The following is a 25,575-nucleotide window of genomic DNA, read 5'->3' as shown; positions in this document are numbered from 1 at the left end:
GTGTAGCATCTGTGCAGGTTATGAGGGAAGCAAATTACCTAGAAAGTTCAGAACCAGAAAGTAAAAAAAAAAAAAAAAAAAAAAGTCATTGAGTTTAGATCAAAAATTAAGAGATGAGACAACAGTAAAGGAACATTTTAAGAGGTATAAAACAACTGTTCATCCAGATTGCTTACCTAAAATAAACAGCAAATCTTAAAGGTGGTTTTAAAGGAATGGTAACCCTTCGGTTGACAGCAATCCAAACCTATGGACAATTTCAGGAGACACTTTAACAAAGGTGGGAGACATACACTGAGAAGTGCATTCTTAGGAGCAGGCAGACTCAAACTAGAGCACAAAAAAACTGGAGAAGGCAACTCATGCTCAGGACTGCTCACCTCACTTTCAAAGGAACTGACATTTGTTCCTATTCTACTCATTTATTGTCAACATGGAGTAGACTGTGGATGAAATGTTTCATTCTGATCATGCTTCCTATAAAATACTATGTTTTAATGAAGTAAAAATTGAATACAGGCACATCTATACCATAGCTATCATGACTTAATGGCCTGTGTTGAATTAATGTTTGATTTTGATGCTTCATATTACTTCAGTCTGGGGGGATGACTGAGTTATAAACATTGTATGCAGCTGCAATCATTGATGCAATTGTGCATAGTTTGCAAAATGGTATCACCAACATTGAAGAAGGTATGAAAATGCATTGGAATTATACCAGATGGTAATGCAAGCCTGGCGGCAACTTTTAGGGGTACTACTGCTAATATGACCAGCAATATATGTGAAAGTCCAACAAGGACTTTAATTCAGCCACAGGACCAAATTGTATGGTTTTGCCAGACAGCAGGGCAGAGATTCACTTTGCATCACTTTAGAAGTGTAAAAGGACCTATGATAAGTACACATGTAATTTATAACTTCAAAGGCACCTTTAGATTGCAAGATAGTGTAACACGATTTTACACTGAAGTAAGTAATGCAGTATAAAATCCTGCTAATGATAAAGTATTGTAGTTTCACCTGTACACATCCAGTTGAGATCAACCCCAGGTGTATTGTTCAGGGCTGACCTCGACCAGCTACATCAAGGTATGAAATACTTGCTTCTTGTCTCCATGAGATTTTACATTTAGACAGATACCTCATAATAGCAATCTTGATGTAGAACACACCTTTTTTTTTTTTTTCCAGTGAAGATAGAGCCTTAATAAAAATGAGAAAAAGGCACATGATGTTTAAAGAGTAATGAGTGCACAGCACAGTCCAAATGTAAATGAGATCAAGTCTATCTCAGTCAATTGAGTTGTGCAGAATTACACAAAAACTAAATTTCTCCCTTTGTATTTTAGAAGATTTCTAAGAGCAGCAAAATTTACAGGAGAAAATGTCAAACAAATTGGCTTCACAGATATAAAAAGTCATATGAATTTTTTGTGTTTACAAGAGTGCATCTTCTGGTGCGAGAGTTAATGCACTTTGTGAAAGTTATGCTGTGGTTTATAAGCTTCAGCTGGATGTGGTGGCAGTTCAAATTTCATGACAGAATGCTAACTTATCTTTGCTATTGAAAAAACTAATGAGGTGGTAAATAGTTGCAGAGCGATGTTACATATGCAGGTTTTGCGGGTTTCTCATTATCTGTGTAACTGTATACACGTAAAAGTAATGAAAACCCAAAACAGGCAGCAAAAGCTTAAGGCTTTAAAACTGGAATAGAATTGTGTTAGTATTTTCTGACAGAAATATGATAAATTTAAGCAATCTCAGAAAAAACTCAATATTTCAGCTAGAGTTTTCTGCTAGGTCTAAGGTCTCATGGGCAGCGCTTAGGTGAAGATCACAATTAAGCTAACATAGCCAATTTATTCTCATGCTGGTTTTATTCTAGTCCAGGCAATGGCATAATGTTAAGCATTCTTAAGGATTCTCTTTGTTATGCTTGTTGCCTATGGCTTTTAATTGAAGGTGCTATCACAGCATCCCTATCAGACACCAAATGTCATGAGCAGTAGCAAGCAGCAGCACAGTGCAGAGGGCTCTCCTGACCCCCAACTATCTTTACTGAGGACAGCAGGAAGTAAGATATAACACTCTTCAGTAGCTAGAGGCTTCCTGAAATGAACTTCAACAATACTGAACACAAGCTAGGCTTGTATTTATCACTAAGACATGAAAATGTTAAAAAATACCAAGTGTGAGATAGCGAATGTAGAATGTTTTTTAATGTGGTCACCACTGATCCAAAGAATGAAAGTACTGAAATTGGGAAGTGCTTCTATGACATATTTATGACAGATAACAATCATAAATGGCAACAAGAAGTACTTTGTCTGGAGCTGATCTGCACCATCTATAAAGCGTCTTAGTAGGCATTGCATGAAACTGCTCTGCTGAAAAGTGCTCAGCATGCTGCTTTAAACAAGCAGACACAGGGATCACTGACATCCTGTATATCACAGCAGCGCTGCCAGCTTTCTTATTAAAAGAGGAAGTTTTCCTACAAGTCCAGACATCCACACTGAGCTTTTAACCATTTGAAATGTAAAGATACATGAATGTTTTCACCTCTCATCCCAATCTCCCTTTCAAATTGCTGAATTCAAGAAGCACTATCCAGTTACTGAGTTGTAATCTCCATTGTTTTGCTTTGTGATTTACATTTTTTGCTGTTGCTTTCAGATACAATTTTCTATCATAAGTCTCAGTGAGATACCACACCTATTACAAATTGTGAATGCATTATACCATCTGTGAGAAAAGTATGAACAATCTTATTTTGAAAAAAAGGCAAGTAAGCAAAACATATATTAAATAAATATTTTCTCCACTTGTTTTAACTATGACAGATACAGGATGGCTACAAAAATAGCTAGTGAAATCCAGAAGGCTAGCTGGTACTACAGCATTGCACTGGACTACAGCAGCTGTAGGTGAAGATAGATACAGACGATTTTGGTTGAGTATGTCTATAATACAAATGCTCTGAAGGAAAATGATTCATACAAGCCATTATACCATATGAAACTAGCTTCACTCCTCCATAATGCATATCTAGGATGCCTATATAATATCAATTACCAGTGAATCAGATTTGGTCAGTATTAAAATGCAGGTGCATAGCACTACAAAACCCGCCATCTCTGTTCATCCTACACCCGCTTTTAGCACTAACAAGTGCACTAAACATACTTCAGATTTTGACATGCAACTTAACACCAGATACATTTACCCCCTCAGTTGCAATTATAACCAGAAGGAGCTGTCCCACCTAACATGTCTGCAAAGCCATGGTTATGAAGTTAGGTTTCTGCTTTGCCAAACCTTCAGCTCAGTTTTGCAATCCAAATGTAGTATGTCACTGAGCTACAGAGGGTAAATGTGTTACATATTGCAGGAATAGATTTTCTTCTCATATTTGTATTAATAATTATAATTCATTCTTATTTGATTCTTTTAAATCTACTGGAACAAGTCAAAGCAAGTACCTATCTAGTTTTGAAAGTGTTTTACTTCCCATATTATGTTTCTATCCAGATACACTTCCAAATGCTTCACATCTTTGAATCTTGACAAAGCCAGTTGGTTCACTACAAGTCCTTACCTACAGCAACGTGTGGTTACGACTTGGGTGTGCTACAACAGATCGTACACAAAATGTGCCACTTCTCTACTGTGACAGTATTAATTTGACAGGAAATCTCAGATTTCTAATATGTTTTATGGAAATAAGTGTTCTCAGAGATTGAAAGAGGAGATTAAAAAGAGAAACAAGAAAGGACAGAGACAATATCTCATAAAAGAAAGAGATGTATTTAAGCATCAGCCAAATGACACTATTTTTCATATCATTTATAGTGCAAGCTTGAAGACTAAAATACTCCACAAGCCATTAGTTTCTTGGTACTGTGTGACGGATTAGAATATTTCTTAATCAACTGCTAAAGCACAGAAGGCAGCCAAAGCCTAGATTTGAGCAAAGCTGAGTAATAGTGAAAGGCAGGGATGTTCGGCAGGGATGCTATCAATAGACACATCACAGAACCACAGAAGTGCATCAGTTTCTTAAAACTCTTGAAGAGCGCCTACCATTTTGACAATTTCTTAGTCCAGAATTTGAAAAATCACATTAAGAAACAAAAGTTCTGATTTGTATCAGGGAAGCAGATTAGAAAACCAAAAATGTCACAAGACTCAAATTACTTGCCAAAGGTTCTCTGAAAGCCTACACAGCCCACCCAGAAGTGGTCCTGCTCTACCAGGTAAATATTATGGATTGCGAGGTTTGTTGCAATGTATCAATTCTATAGCAAAAATGAAGAAAAACAAAGTAAGTGCATTTAAATCTCATTCATACAATATATTTTCATCTCATTCACACAAGATTGACATTCATACAATTCATAGCGATAGCCACCTACAGCTTCACTGTCCACCTGGACTGTACCAGTACTCTCAAAAGGATGGCCATCAGAAGTCACGACAAACAGGACTGGGGCGAACCAAGGGTGACTTCCCTTCACTATATCCATGTTTCTTATCTGTTTCTACAATATAGACAAGCATTGCCATTTTTAAGTCATTGCAGTTTGAGGAAGAAAAAAGGGTTGTAAAATAAAAATAAAATGCCAATCATAGTAGCGGATCACCTATCTTGTCTCATTTTGTATTTCTGCTGATTGACAACCTGGTGCTCTTGCAGCACACAAAGGCAAAAAAAATCAGGCATTCATTTCAAACTGAAATGTTTGACAGATGTAACAGCTTTCTGAAATGAAACTGATGAAATCTCAAATAGGAAAGTCCATCTCCTGTACAGGGGAGAGATTAAATTTCAACAGGCAACATTTACTGCCCTTATACAGATGCAGATTTAATTTATTTTTTTATTTATCTGGCAGTTGTTAGAAATATGGGAGATGACTAAGGCTTTGCTGTTGGTGCGTAGTCTACCTCCTGCTGCTCTAGATGCCACAGACTTCAATGTAATCCACGTTTCAGGGTACTGTTTTCACAAACTGAAGGCAATTTCAAATTCTCTTACTGGTAACACTAGCACTTCACTGATATTTTGACCTGTATTTTTGAAATGGCAAAAGTAAAACAATCTGACAAGTGACTGAAAATTCATACTGCTATAGACACATACCTAAACCAGAGAGGTAAAAGAAGCATTTTTGCACTATAATGCGAACAGCCAGATATGACCAAGGGCAGAGATCAAAAGTTTACAACTTCCTTTTTCTCTACTCACGTTCACAGAATGAGGTATCAAGGAACATGCAGTGTTGAGGAAAAACAGAAATACTTGAAACAGCACCAGAACAAAATAACTGGTGTTTCATTGCACCGTCTTCCTAAAATAGACAGCTGTACAAATGGCCAGATAACAATTTAATAAAAACTCAGTAAAGGCCTTTCTGTTGATTCAGGAGCCTTTGAATTTGAACCATAATCTGAAGAATAATTTCCCAAAGGCAACTGTGCATATTATACAATTTTGTATGCATATACACTATTCAAATAATGCATTTACTTAAAGAAATACATACCCTTAAAGCCCTTCTCTCGACTTCAGTGAGAAAAGTGGACTGGATCATACTCTTCACTGGATCATACTCTTCACTGGTATGGGATGCATCTCACCCAACTGTATACATCAGCTTTGGGAAACAGTTTAAACCAGCATATTTTCTTTAGGGTAAAGTAGATCATGAACCCAATGAAACAAACTAGATTTGGCATACAATTAGAAGTTAGACAAGATGAATCCCACCATAATGTCAGCAGAAGCAAAATCAGGTACCGTGTGCACAGGTGCTAGCAGCTAAGTACACTGTTGAAAATTATACAAATCATAGTTTTTGTGAACACCATTTACAGAAATTAGGCTAGATCCACAATCAGAAGTTGGGCACCTGAAGCAACCATAATGATCAGATATATTCATTACATGCTGCAAGGAGAGGGACTGGCATAGCAACAGTGTTCCCAAAACCTACCCTACTAAAAACAGGGATTAAATATCACTTCCCTTCAGGCTCTGCATCTTATTCTACACAGGAAGGAGGTGTTCTCTTAAATCAAAATTCATGAGTCTGCATCCTATTCTGGAGCTCATGGACTCCTTCCTGTAAAACCAAACTTTTGCTAAAACTTTCTTCCAAAACATACTGGTAGGAGAAGACAAGAGACTCACATAAACCTCAGTGGTGAAAGTATTCCACTATGAAGTTCAGTTGCAAATTGTTTCTTTCTCTTAACGAATGTGAGTAAACACTTCCTATAATAACCTGATATATACGTCATATATACATCATATATAGAAACATACGTATTTTACAGACACCTTTACATTAGAAACACAATTGCCTCCATAACCTTATGTATTTTGAAGGAGCACAGATTATGTGACAGAAGTTTGCATCTGTCAGGTTTAGCCATTTAAGAGATATTACTGTTAGCTACCAATCAGCAAGAGACTATAAGAATGGTAAATACCATTCATAACTGAAACATGGTCTTCCTCTTACTTTTTTTGGTGTTTTAAAGGCTATATGACCATATAAGGCATAGGCTAAAATCACTCATTTGATCAAAAATACTGTTCAGGTAGATATTTAACATTTTTTAACATTTAAGAAAATCAGTCACAGAATTTTCTTACTAGTAACACATGAAAGCCTAGGAGGTACTAAGAATATCCTGCAAATTACAAATAGAAGTAGTTGCATCTAACACTTACTTTGGCTGGAAGGAATGAGGGAGAATGTATGAATATCAGTTTGAGGCTACTAAGTGTTTTACAAATCAATATCAATAGCTATCCTCTTTCAGCCATCAGCCAGTGAGAATATCCGATTTTTTTTGGAGTGGGGAGAGGTTGCTATTTTAAAATGCTACCTAGATCTTGTATCTGCAAACCTGGGGGACGAAACAAATGAAGGAAGAAAAATCTGACAGCTGATCCTCCACATGTTATCAAATTCAGCTCAAAATAAAATGATCTTTAATTCACTTGACTCCCAATTAATTTTACATATTTTCTAGATTTTGGAAATATTATCTCAACATCATCCTATTGCTTTTAAAAAGAAGTTAACATCAGGAAGAGCTGCAGATGGCATAAATCAGCAGATTTACCCCAGTTTGGGTTTAGCTTCAAATGTTGAACTGGTACTCTAAGAAAGGGCTCCTTATATTCCTCTTGTAGCAAGAAGTGTGCATATTCCAGAACAACTTCCAAGTAATAATATTGATATTTGTGCACAAAAAAATCCAGTGTGGCATTTCACAAAAGAAGTGGCAAAACTACAACATCAGCTCATAGGAAACTACAGACACTACACACCAACAAATCCTGACAAATGCTGAATTACTCAGTTTTCCCTCTGTGCAACAGAAGATGGAGGACAACCCATGCCAAGTCTTTAAACCAAATTTCCCCTGCAACTGACTAGCTGCAAAAGAAATAACAGACAAAGAAGGGATAACTTTTGAGACTGATACAATTTAGACAACTCAGCATGACTACAAATCAAATTTTAACCACCTTTCTCTGCATTATCACACATAACCCATGGTACTCATAAAAACTAAAAACTAAATTGAGAATGCAGGCCAAATCTTTCCCAGATTTGAAAGTCCCCTTTCTTTTAGTAAGATCAATATGAATTTACTATTAAAATTTTAGTGGCCCCAATGCTTCCCTGAATCTTTAGGTCCTAGGAACAATCTACACATGGTTTTCTGGTGTCTTCTGTCAGTAATGGCTATTTCTGTTTCCAGAGAGAGTTTATAGCTCACTAGAACACAATCCATTACAACAAAATTATTGCAACTGTATTAGAAGGAACTTTTTTGTATGATATCTTAATTACAAAGGAACAGTTAAAATTATATACATTTTGCATCTAGACAAGCACTTAAAATCTGTTAGGTACTATGCTAAAGCCCCTTATGTGGCAAATATCTTGCTAAAAGACACTAATGGAAACAAACAAAAGATGCTCCCCTCCCCCCAAAGTTCAGTAAAATATGATAGCATCCATTCATTTCTTATCTACAGTCTGGGAAATCTTTTTTCCAGTCAATGGAATGTTATCTCATGTAAACCAGAAATGAACTGATTAAATGCTCACATCAGTCTATTGGGATAAATCATTTTACATACATTTCACCACAGGCTGGAAAGTCAAAGCAGAAATAAAAGAAGAAGAAATACATGATTTTGTGTGTGTTTGGTTTTCCTTCAGTGAAGACATGGACATTACAAAATGTATGTGAGATGGCTGTACTCAAGTAGCAACTGAGGAAACTTCTGAGTACAGATTTTACAGATGACCATGATATTTTCTGGAAGAAGTGATACCAACAGTTCAGTTATCACCTGTAATTCCTGTTAGATCTTTCAGAACATGATATGTGTGTTTTGTCAGTTATATTCTGTATGTTCGATGCAATTAAATGCTAGAGTAAGAAGATACAGCATGTCCTGAAATAAATGAAACTTGAACTCGGCTATTCTTCAACTGAATTTGCCTAGATAAGGATTGGTTCATTAGGTATTATGTATCTGCCCTTGTATAGAATATGTATATATGGGCAGTGCTATTGCAAAAATAAGAACCCTAGAACTGATGAAGCAATCTTACTTAGAACTTGAAACCTGCACTTCAGACAGGTAGACTGTGCCCATAAAGACTTGCTGAATGTAAATGGGTCACAGTTTTCATATCTTTAACATCTGTTGTTTATACCCAAGAAAGCACATCAGGGGCAAGAAAATTAATTCCCCAATTGCTGTCAACCGAGTTAGGGAACAGCAATAAACAGCTTACTGTAAGCCTCTAGCTACAATAAAATTGCTGTCAATAAAGTGTGGCTGATATGGTTTTGCTGTGCTAGAAGAATAGATTCTTTGGAAGTGAGAATTTGAAATGGAAACTAAAAAGATCCTCTCTTGTTCCTATATACAAAAGAACATTATCACAAAATTCCAATAGCATTAAACTCTCAAGATCTGGTTCTCACTCCCATGTGTGGCACAAATTTATTAGCATTTGTGAAACTTTGCCTTTGCACATTTAGGACAGATGAGACCCCAGTGATTCTGATAAAAATCTTTTGCATAGGAAACGTTTAAAGAGAAATGAAGCTTGCTAAGCTTTTACTGTTGGTATCTGTATATACAAAATGTTCCCTACTCTAGTTTAGCATTTCTACTGTCACTATTGAAAATGGTATTATAGCTTAGGGTTATGTTCAGATTTCCATTATAACCCCCAGTTTTCACATGCTCTTAACTTTCTGAAAAATTCTTCTTTTCAGCTGAAATTTTCTATGCTTGGTCTCAGCTCAAAGATTAATTTCTTTAGACAGTTGAGCAAAATCTTTTAACCTATTTTTCAGCTATACAAGGATAGAAAAAATACACTGTACATTTTTACCATTTCTAATACTTTAGTATAGATATAGATATATAAATATACAGTACTAGAAAACAGTTTAATTTTACATGCAGACGTTCTTCCAGGTGACTAGTCCTCACCCAAGGCTAATATCCATGCTAACACAAAAAATAAATTAAGCATAAAAAAGAAACAACAGAATTGAATTTTTTTTATACTAAGTGGTAAAGCAAGACCACTAAAAATAATACCGCGTACAGAATTACGGAATGCTACGGTTACAGAATTTTAATATTTGCAGGTGACATAGACTCTGCACTGCTGTTCCAATGCAGATTTCCATCAACTTATGCACCTTGAAATTGCCACTCTCAGCGTATCAATTTAAGTCATTAATGTTTTCAGCTTTTCTTTTCTCTTACATAAACCCTAAAGTTACAAATTTAAACACTCCAGAGCAAGATAACATCAATTACATTTGCCACAGAAAGCTTAAGTGATGTGCATTGATCAGCGGGAGCCTGGCTACTCATTCCTTGAGCAGGCAAGAAGCCCATTGACTGAAAAAGGAGTAAAGCAACCTCCACAGAGCTTATGTTATTGACTATATGATTAAACATATACCTTAGCATGGAATGCATTTAATGTGTCAGTCAAGCCCCAAATCCTTAATTTCTGCCATCAGAGCACAGAAATAAAAGGACAGCGTTAACATGTATTTAGTTTTCCAGAAGCTGCTAGAACTGTGCATGTTTCCAAAATTTATAAATTATCATCTTGATTCAGAAAAGTGCTTAGAGTGTGCTTACGGCTGTCTTTCTTGAAGACATCTGAAGTAATTTGGGCTTTAAGGATCTGCTTCAGTCCCACCACTTTAAATGAAAGTTAAGCACATGCCTATATGCTATCTGATTAGGAATGAAGACTGAAGGTTTTGCTCATAACCCATACTGATACACATTTTTAAAGCTGTGCTATTTGTCACTGTTGTACTTCAAATCTGATTAAATGAAGTTGTTATAATTTAAAATTGGGATAACCATGGTAAATTGGCCCTAATTTCTTTTATTATTTAATCTATTGTTAATCTAATGACACTGAGTAGGAGGTTTTTGTCTGTTTATTTGCTTCTTATAAGACGCCTTTCACATAGAAGAATACAACATGTCGTCTTCTACTGTATTTCTATATAGCTGTTTGGTGTAGTGACTTACTAATTTGATCAGCATTTTAAAGTTCAATCAAATACTGAAAAGAACACTGATTGAGAAGCCTGCATAGATTTCAGTATTCTTTATGAGTCATAACACTGATTTTGGAAGCTTAGCTATATAAGCTGGTGGTGTGCAACATCCTTTCCATATTCCTCATTATGTGAATTAGCATTTAGAACAATCCCAAGTTCAAGTATTCAAAAATGCTCTTTTCAGAGCATCCACCAGGTTTACTGCAAGATAGGCACTTGAAGAAGGCTTTGGTTTTTATACTGGGTACTTCTGAAACATCAGCCTGTGCAATTCAAAGTGACATGTGAAGACTTAACCACAGAATTTCCACTAAATGTATTGATGATTGCACAGAAATTTCCCAGCAAAAAAATACTAAGAAATTCGTACTGAACAATCTATTTTTGAATTCTAAAAGCTTTCTGACTTAGGACCCAGTTCTAACAGATTTCTAGGGCCAAGCTCCCATTAAAAGTAACAGGATTTTGCTTGCATGAAGTCCAAGTGTGGACTTAGGTCTCAGCTCTCTATAAATATTAATGTATCTGCAAGATACATTGCATGTGTATTTACCTTGGACTGAAAGAAACTGTAAGTAAAAATGGAGGCTGCTAGTATTTCTTACATATATATTAATCCTGGTTTTCTTCTTTCCCTATCTTGACATCCTTCCCAACAATTCCCACACCCTTTGCAAACCACATAAAGAAAACTTGCCAAATATATAGGCAACTTAATACAACTTCTAACATTAGATACAAAGAAATTTTGTTAAACCTCTAGAAAACAGTACAGTGGCAAAGAACTAAGTATCTCTTCCTAAAGGAATTTTTTAAATGTTTTTCAGATACATAGCATTAACACATGCTACTAATCAGTAGGATTTTTGAGTCTGAATACTTTGCTTAAAAGCCATACTCTATCACAAATCTAAAAAAAAAGACCTATGAAAGTGTATTTAACTCCTGGGCCAATGAACATTAACTAAAATGCATCCTAATTTCAGGATTTACAGACAGAATAATAGGAAGGCTGCTAATGCTGGCTATACTCCTCCAGCCAAAAGTGACACGAGGGCATAAAAAGGTTATGTCCTGTAACACTCATCATTGGGAAAAAAAAGACACTATCTCCTTCCCCACAGAATAAAAAAACACAAGCTCAGTTTAGATAACCTAAGAAGGAGTTATATTTTCAGTTACATATTACAGCTTTTGCAGGGAGCAATCCAATTTACGTGATATGAGTATCTGCTAATTTCAAAAAGGATTCAGTAAGACTTCAGTGGAATTTGCATCAGGTCCATATACAGGTATAATGACTGATGCTATTACTAAACTGAAAGCGGTGTAGTTAATGTAATGAACACAGGTAACTGAAAATACTGCCAGTAGGTTTTGTTTGGTGACCCCCTCCTCAATTTCACTGTGCGGAGCTTATACATTCTGTCAGTTAAGTAATTTTTTGGGTCTTAACTGCCTCTAGACGCTGTGGGAGATTAAGTCTGAGTTTTCTAATAGAGTTCGATAAAGCTAATTTAAACTAAATTAACAACATCTCAGAACAGAAAAGGAATGTGTGGGTTGGGGGTGTTACATTTTGTAACCAAAACTGGGGAGAAAACTTCAGACAAGTAACCACAGATTGTGCACAGCTCTTCTATAAATTTGTTGAGGTTTTTTTTTAAATTGGTACTTTTTTTAACTTATGCTGACAGTACGTGTATGGTGCTGTGTAACAGCCTGAAGACGGCTCCGAGTATACCCTTCTTTAAAGTCCTTCGAAAGGTTAAGGTTTTGTGAGAATCTTCTGTGATGTTTTCAGTGTCTCGTAAGTACGAGTTGTTTTAGAGCAGTTACTTTAGCAGAACTGCCTCAAAAGTGCTTGTTTTATTCTTAGCATCTTGTTAGTGTGACACCTTACAGACACCCAAAGTCAAGACACAGTTCTGGGAACGTCACATTCATCTCAGATAAGGCTAATGCAACAGCAAGAGGATGACTTTATCCTAAACTTGGCTACTGTCAAAATCTTTTTGCAAAGACAAGCCTAAATGTGTCTCACTTGATTCTCTAGGATTCATATCCCTAATAAATTCAGACAAATCACCACCGCTTGGAGGGTACAGCGCCAGCAGGAATACGAACGCGACTCCTAACACCTACGAAGTCGGTGCAGTGAAAGCGAACCGCTAAGGAAGCTGCCTTGCAAACACGCAAACTTAACTACTGACCACTCCGGTGCAACCATCATTAAATAAAAGGTTCTTTGGCTGTAATATCAGCTTGATCCTTCCCTCCCCCCTCCTCCCAGCTACTGCAGGGCTGGCGCCGGGCCAGCACGCGCGGCGTGGTGCCTTAGCGCCATCTACAGGCCGCGCCGAGACGCCACTGCAGCGGCCACCGGCAAGCACCGATAAAATAAATTAGACAGCGCCGCATTTAAATCTTTATTAGCAAGGAATTATTAGACCTAAGAAAAAGTAATGCTGGATTTGGTTGAAATATGAGTTTCTCAGCCTTCTAATCCCTCTTCATATGGCGTATTTCACAGTTTAAAATGAGTTATGACAGATCACTTATGCATTACCAAGATGAGAAAATATTTACAATGGGCTGACTTTTTTTCTGCATAATTCAGATGTATTCAGAGAACGCATTCCTTTCAAAAGTATGCTTTGGCCGTTTTTTAAAATATGCAACAAACTGTCTATGCGATATGAACTTTCATCTATTACAACAAAATCATTTTGAACTCAAAACAGAGGAAGACTTCCGTATGGCTTAGTTATATCCTACCAACAAACCACGTGCTTCACAGATGAAGTAGCTTGGAAATTTGGCTGTCTGTTCGGAAAAAAATTAACCCCTTTAGTAACACTAACTTAGCAAAGTTCCAAATCAGCTTGAGCTGTGAAGGAAACTCAAGCCAACTCACTCTGAAATTTGAAACTGAATGTACATATCCCTTCAGTCTTGAAACAGTCAAATTTTCTGATTGAAATTTGGCATATAAGGAAACAGTTTTTCTTCTTCTATAACTTTTACATTTGGACAGTCAAATACCGGGGAGAAAAAAAAAGGGTTTTTTTCAGTTTTGTTTATGCACATGTATGTGCCCATGCACAGATGCATAACAGTCCTTTAACAATCAGTGTTCCTCAAAACACAAAGTATCAAAGGCATTCTGCAAATACATGGTTAAGCCCCAGATAAATGATAAAGGGGTCAAGTTTTTTTGTTTGTTGTTTGTTTTGCTTTTTTTTTTTGTTCCCCCCGTAATAGAATAAAATTAAATTAGACTGAAACAAAAAAAAAAAACCCACAACATAGTGGCACTTTTAATACTGGTTGATCGGGCACTTGTATGCAGTACTTATAGACCAGTAAAAGTGCTCGTTTACCTGTCTGGTGTGTAAGGGGCCCTTTGTCTTGAAGCCTCCTTGGGAACTGCACTCTGAGGCACTGAAGTGATCTGAACTAGTGGAAGAGCGTTTGGAAAGGGTGTCACAACCACCAACAAAGGTGTTGTCCAACGGGAGTTCCTGAATCACATGGTGCTTTTTCACTGAAACTGGAGTGTCAGGTTTGAGATGAAAAGCAGACTGCGGAGAGGCAGATTTGTAATGCTTGGCAAGATCAGGACTGTTAGGCTTAAAGGTTGTTGGTGGTGCTGTGCCCCAATCAAATCTTCCTATACTTTGTTCCTCCAGCTCCGCTGGAAGGCTTATTGTCCCGTTGATAGGTTCGTGAACTGCATCATCAGGTTTAGACTCCTCAATGGTCACAAAGTTCAAAAGAGAGCTCTTCGGAGATTTCCTTTTCTTCCTTTTCTTTTTCTTGTTTTGCTTGTTCTCCTGATTGGGAGACATCCACTCAGCACCTTGCTTGCTCCTCTGGGCGGCTTTGAATCTGGATGCATGTCGACAACGAACAAGAACCGTGACAAATATCACCACTATGACAACCATGGCACCTGCCACAATGGCGATCATGATCGTGAGATAGTCCTCATTTTGGTAGGGTTGGCTACTGTCTCCTATGGTCCGGTCCAAAGGCGTTTCCATAGTCCTGCGTATCAAGTCATAAATATAAGAGGCATTTCCAGCAGTATCATTTACATACAAAAATACAAGCACAAGAGTATGAAGGGATTTGGGATAACCCAGATCACTGATGTTGACAACTAAGCGATGCAGCCCCACATCATTAGGAGTTGGTTTTTCTTCCAGAGTGATATTACCTGTCACTGGATCAATCCGAAACAAACCCTTGTTATTTCCACTTACGATTGTGTACTTAAGCTCGGCGTTCATTCCAGTGTCTATATCCACAGCAAAGACTTCAGCTACCACCGATCCTGGAATTGCTGAGAGTGGCACTAGCTTAAAAGAAGTATTAGAAGGTGGGTAGATGACAACAGGGCTGTTATCGTTAACATCCATGACGTTTATGGTTACTTTCGCTGTAGAAGAGCGAGGAGGTTGCCCTCCATCCACTGCCTTAACATCAAAGGTATAGGAGCTCTGTTGTTCTCGATCAAAAGAAACATTGGACTTTATAACTCCAGAGTATGGATCCAGCACAAAGTTTTCATTGTCATTCAGGATTGAAAGGGTCACTGCTTTATTTTCCCCAGCATCGGCATCGGTCACCGTGATCACCCCCACTGTGCTATACTTTGGTAAGTTCTCCGATACAAAAAACTGGAAGTGATTATGAGTAAATTTGGGACTGTTGTCATTTTCGTCCAAGACAGTAACAATTACAGCTGCTTGACTCTGCAAAGGAGGGGTGCCATTGTCTCGGGCTGTAACAGTGAAAATGAAACGTTCCTGCTCTTCTCTGTCAAAAACTCTGGAGGCTGTCAAAACTCCTGTCTTTCGATCCAGATCGAAAAAGGAGGCATTAGGGCCAAGCTGATAAACAATGTCTGCATTTTTCCCACTGTCTTCATCTGTGGCACTAATAGTTGTTAAGTATAGACCACGACGGTTGTTTTCAGAAACTGACAGCTCAATTACAGGCTGGCTGAAAATCGGAGGGTTGTCATTTTCATCCTCCAGTTTAACTCTTACCAGGGCAGTCTGGTTCAAACTGGGCTTGCCAGAATCAGAAGCAACAATTTTAAAGCTGAATTCTTTGGTGCCCTCATAGTCCAACAAGGAAGAGGTCTCTAACAAATACTGGTTGTCGTAAACCGCCTTCAAGTGGAAGGGGACCTCTCTCTCAATGAAACATATCACTTTGCCATTCACATCAGTGTCCTTATCTGAAACTGTAATTAGGGCAATCTTTGTATTGATGGGATCTTTCTCAGATAAGTACACTGTGCCATTGATGGGACTTATTATGTACCTGAGGTCTATGTTAGGAGGGTTATCATTTACGTCAGTGACATTGATGGTAACAGTTGCCCGAGCCGGTGTAGAGCTACCATCACTAGCCAGCACTGTCACTTTGTGGATAGCAGTCTCTTCTCGATCTAAGGACCTCTGAACTGTAATCAGCCCTGTAGTGTTGTTTAAAGCAAAAAATCTTTTGGTTGCAGGGGCGACTTGGGCACCAAAAATATATCTGATTTCTGCATTGCTGCCTATATCTGCATCTGTAGCATGAAGCTGAATTACAGAAGTGCCTACAGGGGCATTCTCTGGTATATGAACCTCTACCTGACTCTCTTTAAACACTGGCCTGTTATCATTGACATCACTTACTGTGACTTGCAGGATGGCTGTGCTGGATTTCTGGGGGGTACCTCCATCCTCCACTTTGATTTTCATCACGTAAGTGTCCTTTTGCTCTCTGTCCAAGTTCTGCTGCACGATCAGCTGCGGCCATTTCTCTCCTTCTGGAGTTTCTACAATATCCAGTCCAAAGACACTCTGCCCATTTAACAACTCGTAGTGCTGCACACCGTTGAAACCTGTGTCAGGATCTGTTGCTGATGGGATTGGAAAACGACTGTTGATCAGAGTGTTTTCTGGGATGGAGATATTGATGACAGGGGATGGAAACATAGGTGCATTGTCATTAGTATCCTTTACAATTATTTTTATTTTGATCAGCCTAAAAAAGTCATTGGGGAGAATCACCACTTCAAGTTCAAAGAAACACTCGTTTTCTTCTGCATAGGAAGCTCCAGCACAGAGTTTTTCTCTGTCTATTCTGTTGGATGTCGTAAAGATTTCCCCAGTGGTACTGGACACTTTGACCAGAGGGGCATCCCCTGCTTTAGACACCAGTCTGTAGACAAGGCTGGCACTGGTCCCTGTGGCAGCATTGATGTGAGAAATGTTCAGGTCCTTTGGTATGTTCCCTATGGGTACGTTTTCAGGCAGCTCCTCTCTAATAGTGTAAATAAGTTCTTGAGCTATAGCAGAATCCAGCCTTAAACAGGCAATCAAAGCGGCCAACAGGTAAAAATCCCTCAGGTCCATGATAATGTTTTTATTCTTTTTTCCCAGATTTTAGGACTTAAAGGTTTCCACAGAGGAATGATGCGCGATTTGCAAGAGGAGGCATGCATGGACTGCAGGATGCATTACATCTCATTTCTTATTTGGAGACAGCACTGTCAACACAACCACACAGAACAGCATTATTGGTTTTTTAGGCATGACAAATCCACAATCTCCAACTACTACTTGTTTTTGCAATACACGCTTGCAGCAGTACATTTTCCTACTGCTCCCTTTTACAAGCAATCCCTCTGGACAAATGCACCAATATCCCGTCAGCTGCATTTGCACAGAGTGAGAATGGAAATAACTACTTGCAGGATTAAGGGTAGCTGCCGTTTCAACACGTACTTTCTGAATAATTTCTTGGTAGACCGTGTAATCCGTAACGTGCATTCCCCCTCTACCCTCCTCCACCCAGTCATTTGGTGCAAGTAAAAAATCTTCCCGCACTACTTCTGGATTCTAACTGCTATGTCAGCTGCCAAATGTAATTTGTTGTTTGCTTCCACGTATTTTTTAGCTCTTGAAAAACAGATTTTTCTCTGTTCCTTGTGCCTTGCATCCCCCTCTATAGCTATGGTACTGGGAAATAACCACCCGGACATGCCGCTGCTGCAGCAGTCGTCACTGGCTACTTCACATCCCTGTTAACTGATGAGACAATAACAGGACTTACAGTTTCTTACACTCTCAGCTCAACGTTTTCTCTCCAGATGTTGGATACTTCTCCTTCTGTTTAATAACCTTAAACTTTCTTTGTTTGTTTTTAAACACAGTCTAAATCAGGAGGCTGGAAATTCCAAATGCAACTTAGGAGCAGCCAGCATGTTTACAGATGGGGGGGGGGGAGGGGGGGGGGCGGGGGGGAATGTATTTTCTGATGACGAGAGGAGGAAAAAAGGTGCAGCCTTTGCCCATTGACACTGGTCTCCCTTCAGGATGTTATTAGCAGCTGCCACACATAAATACTGCAGACTAATAATGCAGGTGAAAAAAAAAGAAAGCGACAGACAGACTTCTGTTTGCATGCTCTGCTAACCGCGAATTATCCGGGTACAAGGCTGCCAGCACCTACAGTTTGGCGGAACCGGGCAGCCCCTAAGCACTAATCTTATCTGCATTAAGCTGCACGATAGCTGATGCCCGTGATTACTTCCAGCAGAGTGATGCAGGTAGGGATGCAGAGACAGCGAGTAGGTGAGCCTTTGCCACCAACATCAACTGAATCCGAAACACTGATTCTTTCCCTAGATAAATATACTGCGTGTTGGCTTTTTTTTTTTTTTTTTTTTTTTTTTCCCCTCTTTAAATGAAATGCATCACAGTGTATGGGTAACTTTGCACTTACGTTGGTTGTCTACCTTTGACGATCTGCTGCAGCTAAGCAATGATCTGTTCCAGCAGATACAGCACAATGCATCTGGTAAACCACCAGTTTTGGAGAAATCAGCAGCAGGCAAATGCTTCCTCCTTGAGATATGTGTTGCTTCGGGGTGGCAAATCAGCAACTCCAGGGAAGAAATTCACAGTTCTGTCGTTAGTCATCCTCTCCACGTTTCGTTTCTATTAGGCGGCGATCCTTCGGGTGTTTAACGTGCACGCAACAACCCAAACAAACAGCAAGCAAAAATCCGGTGCACTTCTTTAGACCGGGGGTATTTTCCACTCTGCACTGCACACAATTTCCATCCCTCTCTCAGAAGAGCAGAGGCAGCTACATGAAGTCTGCAACTTCTTAGTGGAAATGACAAGAGTTGGTCTGGCGGTTCTTCTCTCTCCCTCTTTATCTCTGGGGTGATAGTTGCCCACGGGGAAAAAAAAAAAAAAAAAAAAAAAATCCTAATAGGTTATTGCTTTAGTGACGGGAGGAAGCGACGGCGCTTTCCCTCCTCCCTCCCAGCCTCTCTCCCTCACACACGCTCTCTCCTTCTCTCTCTCTGAACTGAAATTCTTGATATAACTCTCAATAAGCCCAGGGGGAGGGTGTGAGCGGCGCTAAGCCCCCCCTCCCGCCGCACCGCATTGGCCCGCGCCGGCGGGGGCGGTGGATGGCGGAGCGCGGCCCTGGCATTGGCCGCCGGGCACGTCGCTCCCCGGGCCGGCCGGGCGGCGGGGGCGGCCGGGCGGCGCAGCGGCTCCGCGCCGCGCGGAAGGGATCGGCGGGGTGCGCGGGGCCGCGCCGCGGCGGGCGGGGGACGGACGGACGCGGGCGCGGAGGCAGGCGCGGGGCGGGGGGTCGCGGCCACCCGGCGGGCGGGAGCTCCGCGGTCGGCAGGGGGGAGCGCAGCAGGGGTCGGGGCCGCCCCGGTGGGCGCGGAGGGGGCAGAAAGGATCATCGGGCTTGCGAGTAGCCCCGAGGCAATCCGGAAAAAATAAGGATGCGGTGTGGGTTTGGGTTGGCGGTGGGTTTGTTGGTTTGGGGTTTTTTTTGGGGGGGGAGGCGGTGTGCTCAGAGCGCGCTCGGTCCCCCTTGCGCGGGGGAGCGGGAAGCGCCGCCGGCCGCGGTGCGGTTGAGAGTGCGACGCGGAGCGCTGGTGGCCGCGCAGCCTCCGCGGCCCCCCGCGGGGCCGCCGCCCGGCGCCGCGCCGGAGGAAACACCCTGCCTCGGCCCTCCTCCGCGCGGTTCGACTTTATGTTTAATCCATGCCTTTTCATCTATAATTCACGCTGCTCTGACTCCAGCCCTGTCTCGGCTCCCATTTACGCCTGCACACCTTTCTCCTTCCCCTTCCCGAAGGGTCAGCCGAGATACTTGCTGAGGAGGGAGGGAGCTGCTCTGCTGCTTTGGGTTTTGTCTGCTTAAACATTGAACTGGAAAACATTCCTCTCTGTGGTTTGATAAATAATAAAAGTGATCATTTCGCCTTCCCCGTAAATGACACAGGTAGATTATCCAGCTAGCCACAAAGAAGCATCACCAGCCTGGAAGACAGTGTAATAATAAAATGCCAATGTATTACGATACGAGTGACCTCAGAAGTGTGACAAGAAGATGATTATAGTGCATTATATATAGTGCATTATATGTAGTGCCTTTTTCAACGTTGTCTGAAGCATGAATGAACCTTCATTTGGCGGCGCTTTTATTGCTAGCTTTTCTCAGCTTGAACTTGCAAGCCGTATGACACAGTACCTATCCAATTTAGTACGCCCAGGTACATGGCCACCCTGGCTGCTGTTTCTGGTTAAGCCTTTCAAATATATGTGCATACAAAAACAAAAAGCAAAGATAACATCAGCATTTGACTTTTTCTGGATGCGGTACTATAGATAATTTACACATTTTCAGTTGATAGCATTGGCCAGCTGGAGATCTGAGTTCCTACCTTGAAGATTTTACATTTTCAGATGCAGGCTCCTACCTTTAGTCTCCCATATGCATCTGCACATACGACACACCGTTAACTGATGGTGGAAACTGCTTATATCTGTCAGAGGTCAGTAATTTGCATGGCTTGGTATTCTGTGGTACATGCTAATAAATGTACGTATCTTTGCCAGTCATATGGATGCAGACGCTGTTGTGAACGTTGCACGTCCTGTAATCCTATGATGTGTAAAGATTAAACACTCTTAGTTCTGCTGTGCTTTGTATTTGTGTCCAAAAGACTCCTGTTACAGATACACACAGAAAAAAATTGATCCTGGTTTTGATGACATCAAGTAGTGGTAGCAAACGGAACTGAATCTAATAATAGTTTAAGAAAAATGTTCATTATGTAATACTGAAAGGATGACTAGAGCCCCAGCATTGAAAGTCAAACAAGTGACATGAAGGAGCAACCTCACTGCCAAACCACTTAGAAAAAGAACTCTGTGAATGAATTAAGTACACGTTTCTTCCGTCTTTTAAAATACAAAGCAGAACAGCCATTAATAAAGAAGATAATTAGAACTACTAGCATTCTGTGTAATGCAGTCTGCCTCTGAAATATGACATGTTTATGTATGCGTTAATAATGCACACATTTTTTCTGACACTAGTCATATCACAGCAGTATGGCAATACAGACGTTTTATAGCCTCGTTCTGGTAACATCACAGGCATATAACATTCTTATTCTAATCACACCATAGTCATTTCAATGTCACATTGTAGTCACATCACATAGCCTGGTAATAATTATTTAACTTTATTGCTAAGCTGAATAGTTTTCTGTTTGCTCAGGGATGACTTTAACTTGTAGTCAGAACTGATTAGCACATACTTATAAATGAGCTTTTCTCATGTACACAGGTTTAGCCTCATGAAAAGTTAGGAAGAGGAAAAAAAAATTTCAATGAACTTGTGGCTGTTGGATTTAAACTCAGTATGGTCACAAGTCACAATAATAGCGTATTTTTGCTGTTTTCTGAAGTTCAGAAAGCAAAAGATGTTTACGTGCAGATCTGTCATGTTTGCATGCTTGCTTTAAAATGTAGTGCTTTAACTAATCGTACATTATCAACCCCATGTAAGAGGCAGGTCTTCGGATCGTAGTGTTTGCACAACACCTTGTAAAATTGAGGCCCAGAGTGCCAAAGGGGCTAGAACTGTCACAACTGCTTCTAATAATGGGAGAAAATTAATAGAAAGGGCTGAGTTCCTGAGCAGGAGTTGGAATCACCCAGTGCAGCATTACACTGCCCCTGAAATGTGAGGAAATGCTCTGAAACATTTCCCATGTTCACTTGAGTAGCCATGTTTTATCCTCCAGTAAATGTTTATTTGCTCACTCTTATATTTGAGAAAACTGCAGTATTTGATGTTATGCTCTGCTCAAATGCAGCTATGTACCATCATTTATACTGTTCCTTAATAGTCTCCTTTCTTTACTGTGATCTATTAGGCTTTTGTCTGCATATAAGAACACTGGACTCCTAATCACATCATAACCTATTAAAATGACTTCTGTATTACAGCATATTAACTATTCATCCACATCATTGCTTGTTATCTTCGCCTCCATATTATTATGTATCAAATTCTTTTCCATATCATATTTGACTCAGATTCTAGCATGCTAGAAACTGACTCCAATTATTCTGTACTAGCTATAGTCAAATTGCACTAAATGGAATTGCTTACATTGTATCATACCAGCTACAGGCTCACACAATACATTATACATGAAACTGATTCGCATTATGCTTAGCTAACTAAAGACTTTAATCTTGAAGTGTTGAGCATAAAATGCTATCATTCTTCACTGAACTGGCTCTGGTCACTTGATCATTTTGTACCTGGGATTGCCTCTTACAGGCTGTTATTATTAAAGCAAAATGGCTTTTCCTCTCCTGCAGTTCTACCACTTTCTATGGAGAACTGATTCATATGCTAATGAATGAACTCTTTTACTTCATGCTATCTCACTGCAACACTGGAACCTGACCTATGGTGCACCTATAGCATGTCTCCTTCAGTCCAGCATAGTGAAAAAATGCATTATAAACATTCACTTGTGTGTTCAAATAGCAGGTTACATGCTAGCTATTTAGCAATCCTTAATGTTATCCCTGGAGGCCTTGTTTCTTAAATGTTGCTTAAATCATTAGCAAATACAGCCTTGGTCCCTTCTCCAATATGAAATCTTCAAAGCCAAATTGCCAGTTCTGCTGAGATCTTTCAGGGTGTTCCTGATGTTGTTGTCCCCGGAAAGAGAAGTTTGGAGTTCAGTGTGGCAAGTGAGAAGTGAGGACTCCCCCTGTTATGGATAGTAATTAATCCATGAAGTAGTCCCCCTCCACAGGGCAGACATTTGCTCTGTTCAGACTAGCACTGGCATTGCTCTGTCCTTGACTCGGGCTTCTGCCACAATTCAGTCTTATGGGAACCTCAGGAAATCCACTTCTTAAAGAAGTACTGGGCCAAAAAGTGATGCTTATTATTTGCTGTGCTTCTAACCCCCAAAACTTCAGGGAGTCTATGAAGACAAGAGACGTGAATGCCACAAAGGTGGGAGCAGCATACAGAGAGGATTGTGGAGCCTGTGTTTTTTGCGTGTCCTTACAAGCATGTTTCTCCTTACAACCATGCTGCTTTTGTCTAGACTTTATACACCTAATGGTTTGGATTTCAGGAGCTTGCTTCAGAGTTTCCTTCTCTTCTTGGGTGTAAGGAGTGAACCTGGAGTCTTTATTTACATGAGTAGTTCAAATGAAGTCAATAAAAATACTTCGGGTATTGTAAACCATACATAACTACAGCATTTGAAAAAACCAGGTAATTGAATTATAAATTATATTTATTACACTTGGTTTCATAATTTCAAAATGTTTTTAATTGTTTTTCAGAATGGTTGTGAGTGCTCTAGGAAAGGAAAAACACTTAAGCAAACAGTTCAGGACTATATATTAATATGTACTCTTAAATAAACAGCAATGACTAAGTCAGTTAATGATGAATAATTTAAGCCAATCGAATTGCTGAGGTAGGGGAATAGTTGCAGAATTGGGCCCTTTTAATGTGTCTTTCTTCAGGAAAATAAACTCAGGCCCTGGATAATCAAATCACAAAAGGGGCAGGTGACGACCTTCATTCCATTTGAATGGCAGAATTAAATTTAACTGAATTTGCCATTTTTTTTTGACTGACAAAGATTGCAAATGTCAGTTCATGGCTCTGAAGGGTCTACAAATGCACAAGCTGAAAAATGGCATTTTGCAGTGCCAGTGTTTAATCCCTGTCACTGTACAATACAGCAAGGTGCCGAACTCCCATTAATTATTGCTGTTTATTTAAAGGTACATATTAATGTACAGACTTGAATTGTTTGCTTAAAAGTGTGGGGGGTTTTCTTCTCCCTCACAGGGCTTTAGTAACTATTTAGTAAAACAATAAAAATCAATTTGGATATGGCAAAAAGAGAGTAATAAACAAGTGCCATTTAAAATGCAATTATTGGGCCACTTAAAAGAGATGTAATTGTACGTGGCACAAAAAGAAAAAGATGTTTTATTCTTTGCTACCCTCATGTTATTTGCTAGCTGATGAAGTAGCTGATGAATCAGAATATAGGAGCAGATTCCAACCAGTGTACTTTTGTGTAAGGTGAAAATATTCCAAGACCTGCAAATAACCTGATGTCTTACTGATGCTTTATTGTTTAAAAACGGTAGAAGGAAAAAGATAGGAAAAGAACGGAGGTCTAAAGGTTTTCAGACAAAACAATGTCTGAAGAAAGCTTTACTAAAGCATTTTCATTTCCATCAAAACAGTAATGTAAATCTGATTGATGGAGTTATGCTGATGCAATGTTGACAGGATCAGAATGAGACCCAAAGCATGGAATGAGACGTCCTTCAGGCATTTACTTTGTTTTTCTGCTTTCAACTTCTGACCTGCTCCTTGCTTCCACAGAAAATAGAAAATGCTCAATTTAAATCAATATATATACTCACGCTAACTTGCATTAGTGAGACTGACATCTTTACATCCAGATTTGAACCTAAATATCTTCTGTTTTTCAGTCCTACTCTGATGTCAGTCATGCCTCGCCATTTACAAAAGGTTACTAAGGTAGTGAAGCTTGATTAAACTCTATATCCTCTGGGGAAAGAAATACTCGTTTAACATAGACATAGCTTCATTCTTTAAATTACAGATAGGCAGGCAGACAGATGACTAATTTCTGTTTAAAAGCATTGTGCTGTTATGATCGCTTCCTATTTATAACACTTCTGCTTTTCTTAACATTCCGGTTAAACCAAGGGATCTATGGTTTTGAGGTTTTATATTTTGGGGTGGTATGTTTTGCGTTCTGATGGTAGAAGTATTGCAAGAGCTACACCCTTTCGTTTAGCAGATTATGCCCATCTATTTACCTTGCATATGCACTGAAGGGAAGAGCACAGATTTCTGCACTGCGTTGCTTTTCCCTGACCCAGTGGCACGGCTGTGATTCTCAAAGAACCTTTGTTTTTCGGGTCTTGAGAGCCATAAAAGAGAAGGTGTGTGTCTTCCTCCTACGGGCAGCAGTACCCCGACTCTGTACATGCCACCATGCTCTGGGGAAGTACCTTGATATAATTTTGGCTTTCTGAAGGCTAATTCCTCTCAGAGCTCCTCTTGATATGGAAGCCAGAATTCTGCAGAGTGCCCATGCAGAGCTAAGCCCAAAAGAAATGATTAATCCAAATAAAATTACTTGCATTAAAACAATGGGGGGAAATTACAGGTCTGTGTTTGATATGCATTCAGGGAATAGGAAATGTCACCAAATATCTTCGCATTCATTTACATGCTGTTCAATACCCTAAAAATATTCAGATTCTAGACAAGAGGAAAAAAATCTGAATGACCATAATTTGACTTCTTCATAGATTTTCACTATTCCATTCAGTGACTTTATTGGCTAGGTTCCTTAAGAGGCAGAAGTTACTCGAAGCCTTAAAGTAAATAATGTGTTATCATGTATGTGTTAAGTTATAATGTAAGCAAAGCAAAAATATACAGATAATGGTGTACTTTCTCTTCATGGGAACTTACTGGGCA

The 25,575-nt window shown here is 39.5% G+C and overlaps 1 protein-coding gene across 8 annotated transcripts in view; it reads right to left on the bottom strand.

Annotated features, from left to right (window-relative positions):
* Positions 1-19,057, bottom strand: part of PCDH9 (protocadherin 9) — a 708,470-nt gene extending 689,413 nt beyond the window's left edge. For all 8 annotated transcript variants that reach the window (XM_074859536.1, XM_074859538.1, XM_074859537.1 and 5 more), the window contains exons 1-2: positions 18,451-19,057; positions 14,043-17,212 (exon numbers count right to left, since the gene is read on the bottom strand). In XM_074859536.1, the coding sequence (XP_074715637.1) occupies positions 14,043-17,078 (3,036 nt within the window). In that variant the 5' untranslated portion in view covers positions 17,079-17,212; positions 18,451-19,057. The remainder of the gene's footprint in view (positions 1-14,042; positions 17,213-18,450) is intronic.
* Positions 19,058-25,575: the final 6,518 nt, after the last annotated feature.

The sequence above is a fragment of the Strix uralensis genome, chromosome 2 (genome assembly GCF_047716275.1).
Source record: "Strix uralensis isolate ZFMK-TIS-50842 chromosome 2, bStrUra1, whole genome shotgun sequence".
Lineage (NCBI taxonomy): Eukaryota > Metazoa > Chordata > Aves > Strigiformes > Strigidae > Strix > Strix uralensis.
This window is presented reverse-complemented; position numbering and strand designations above follow the sequence as displayed.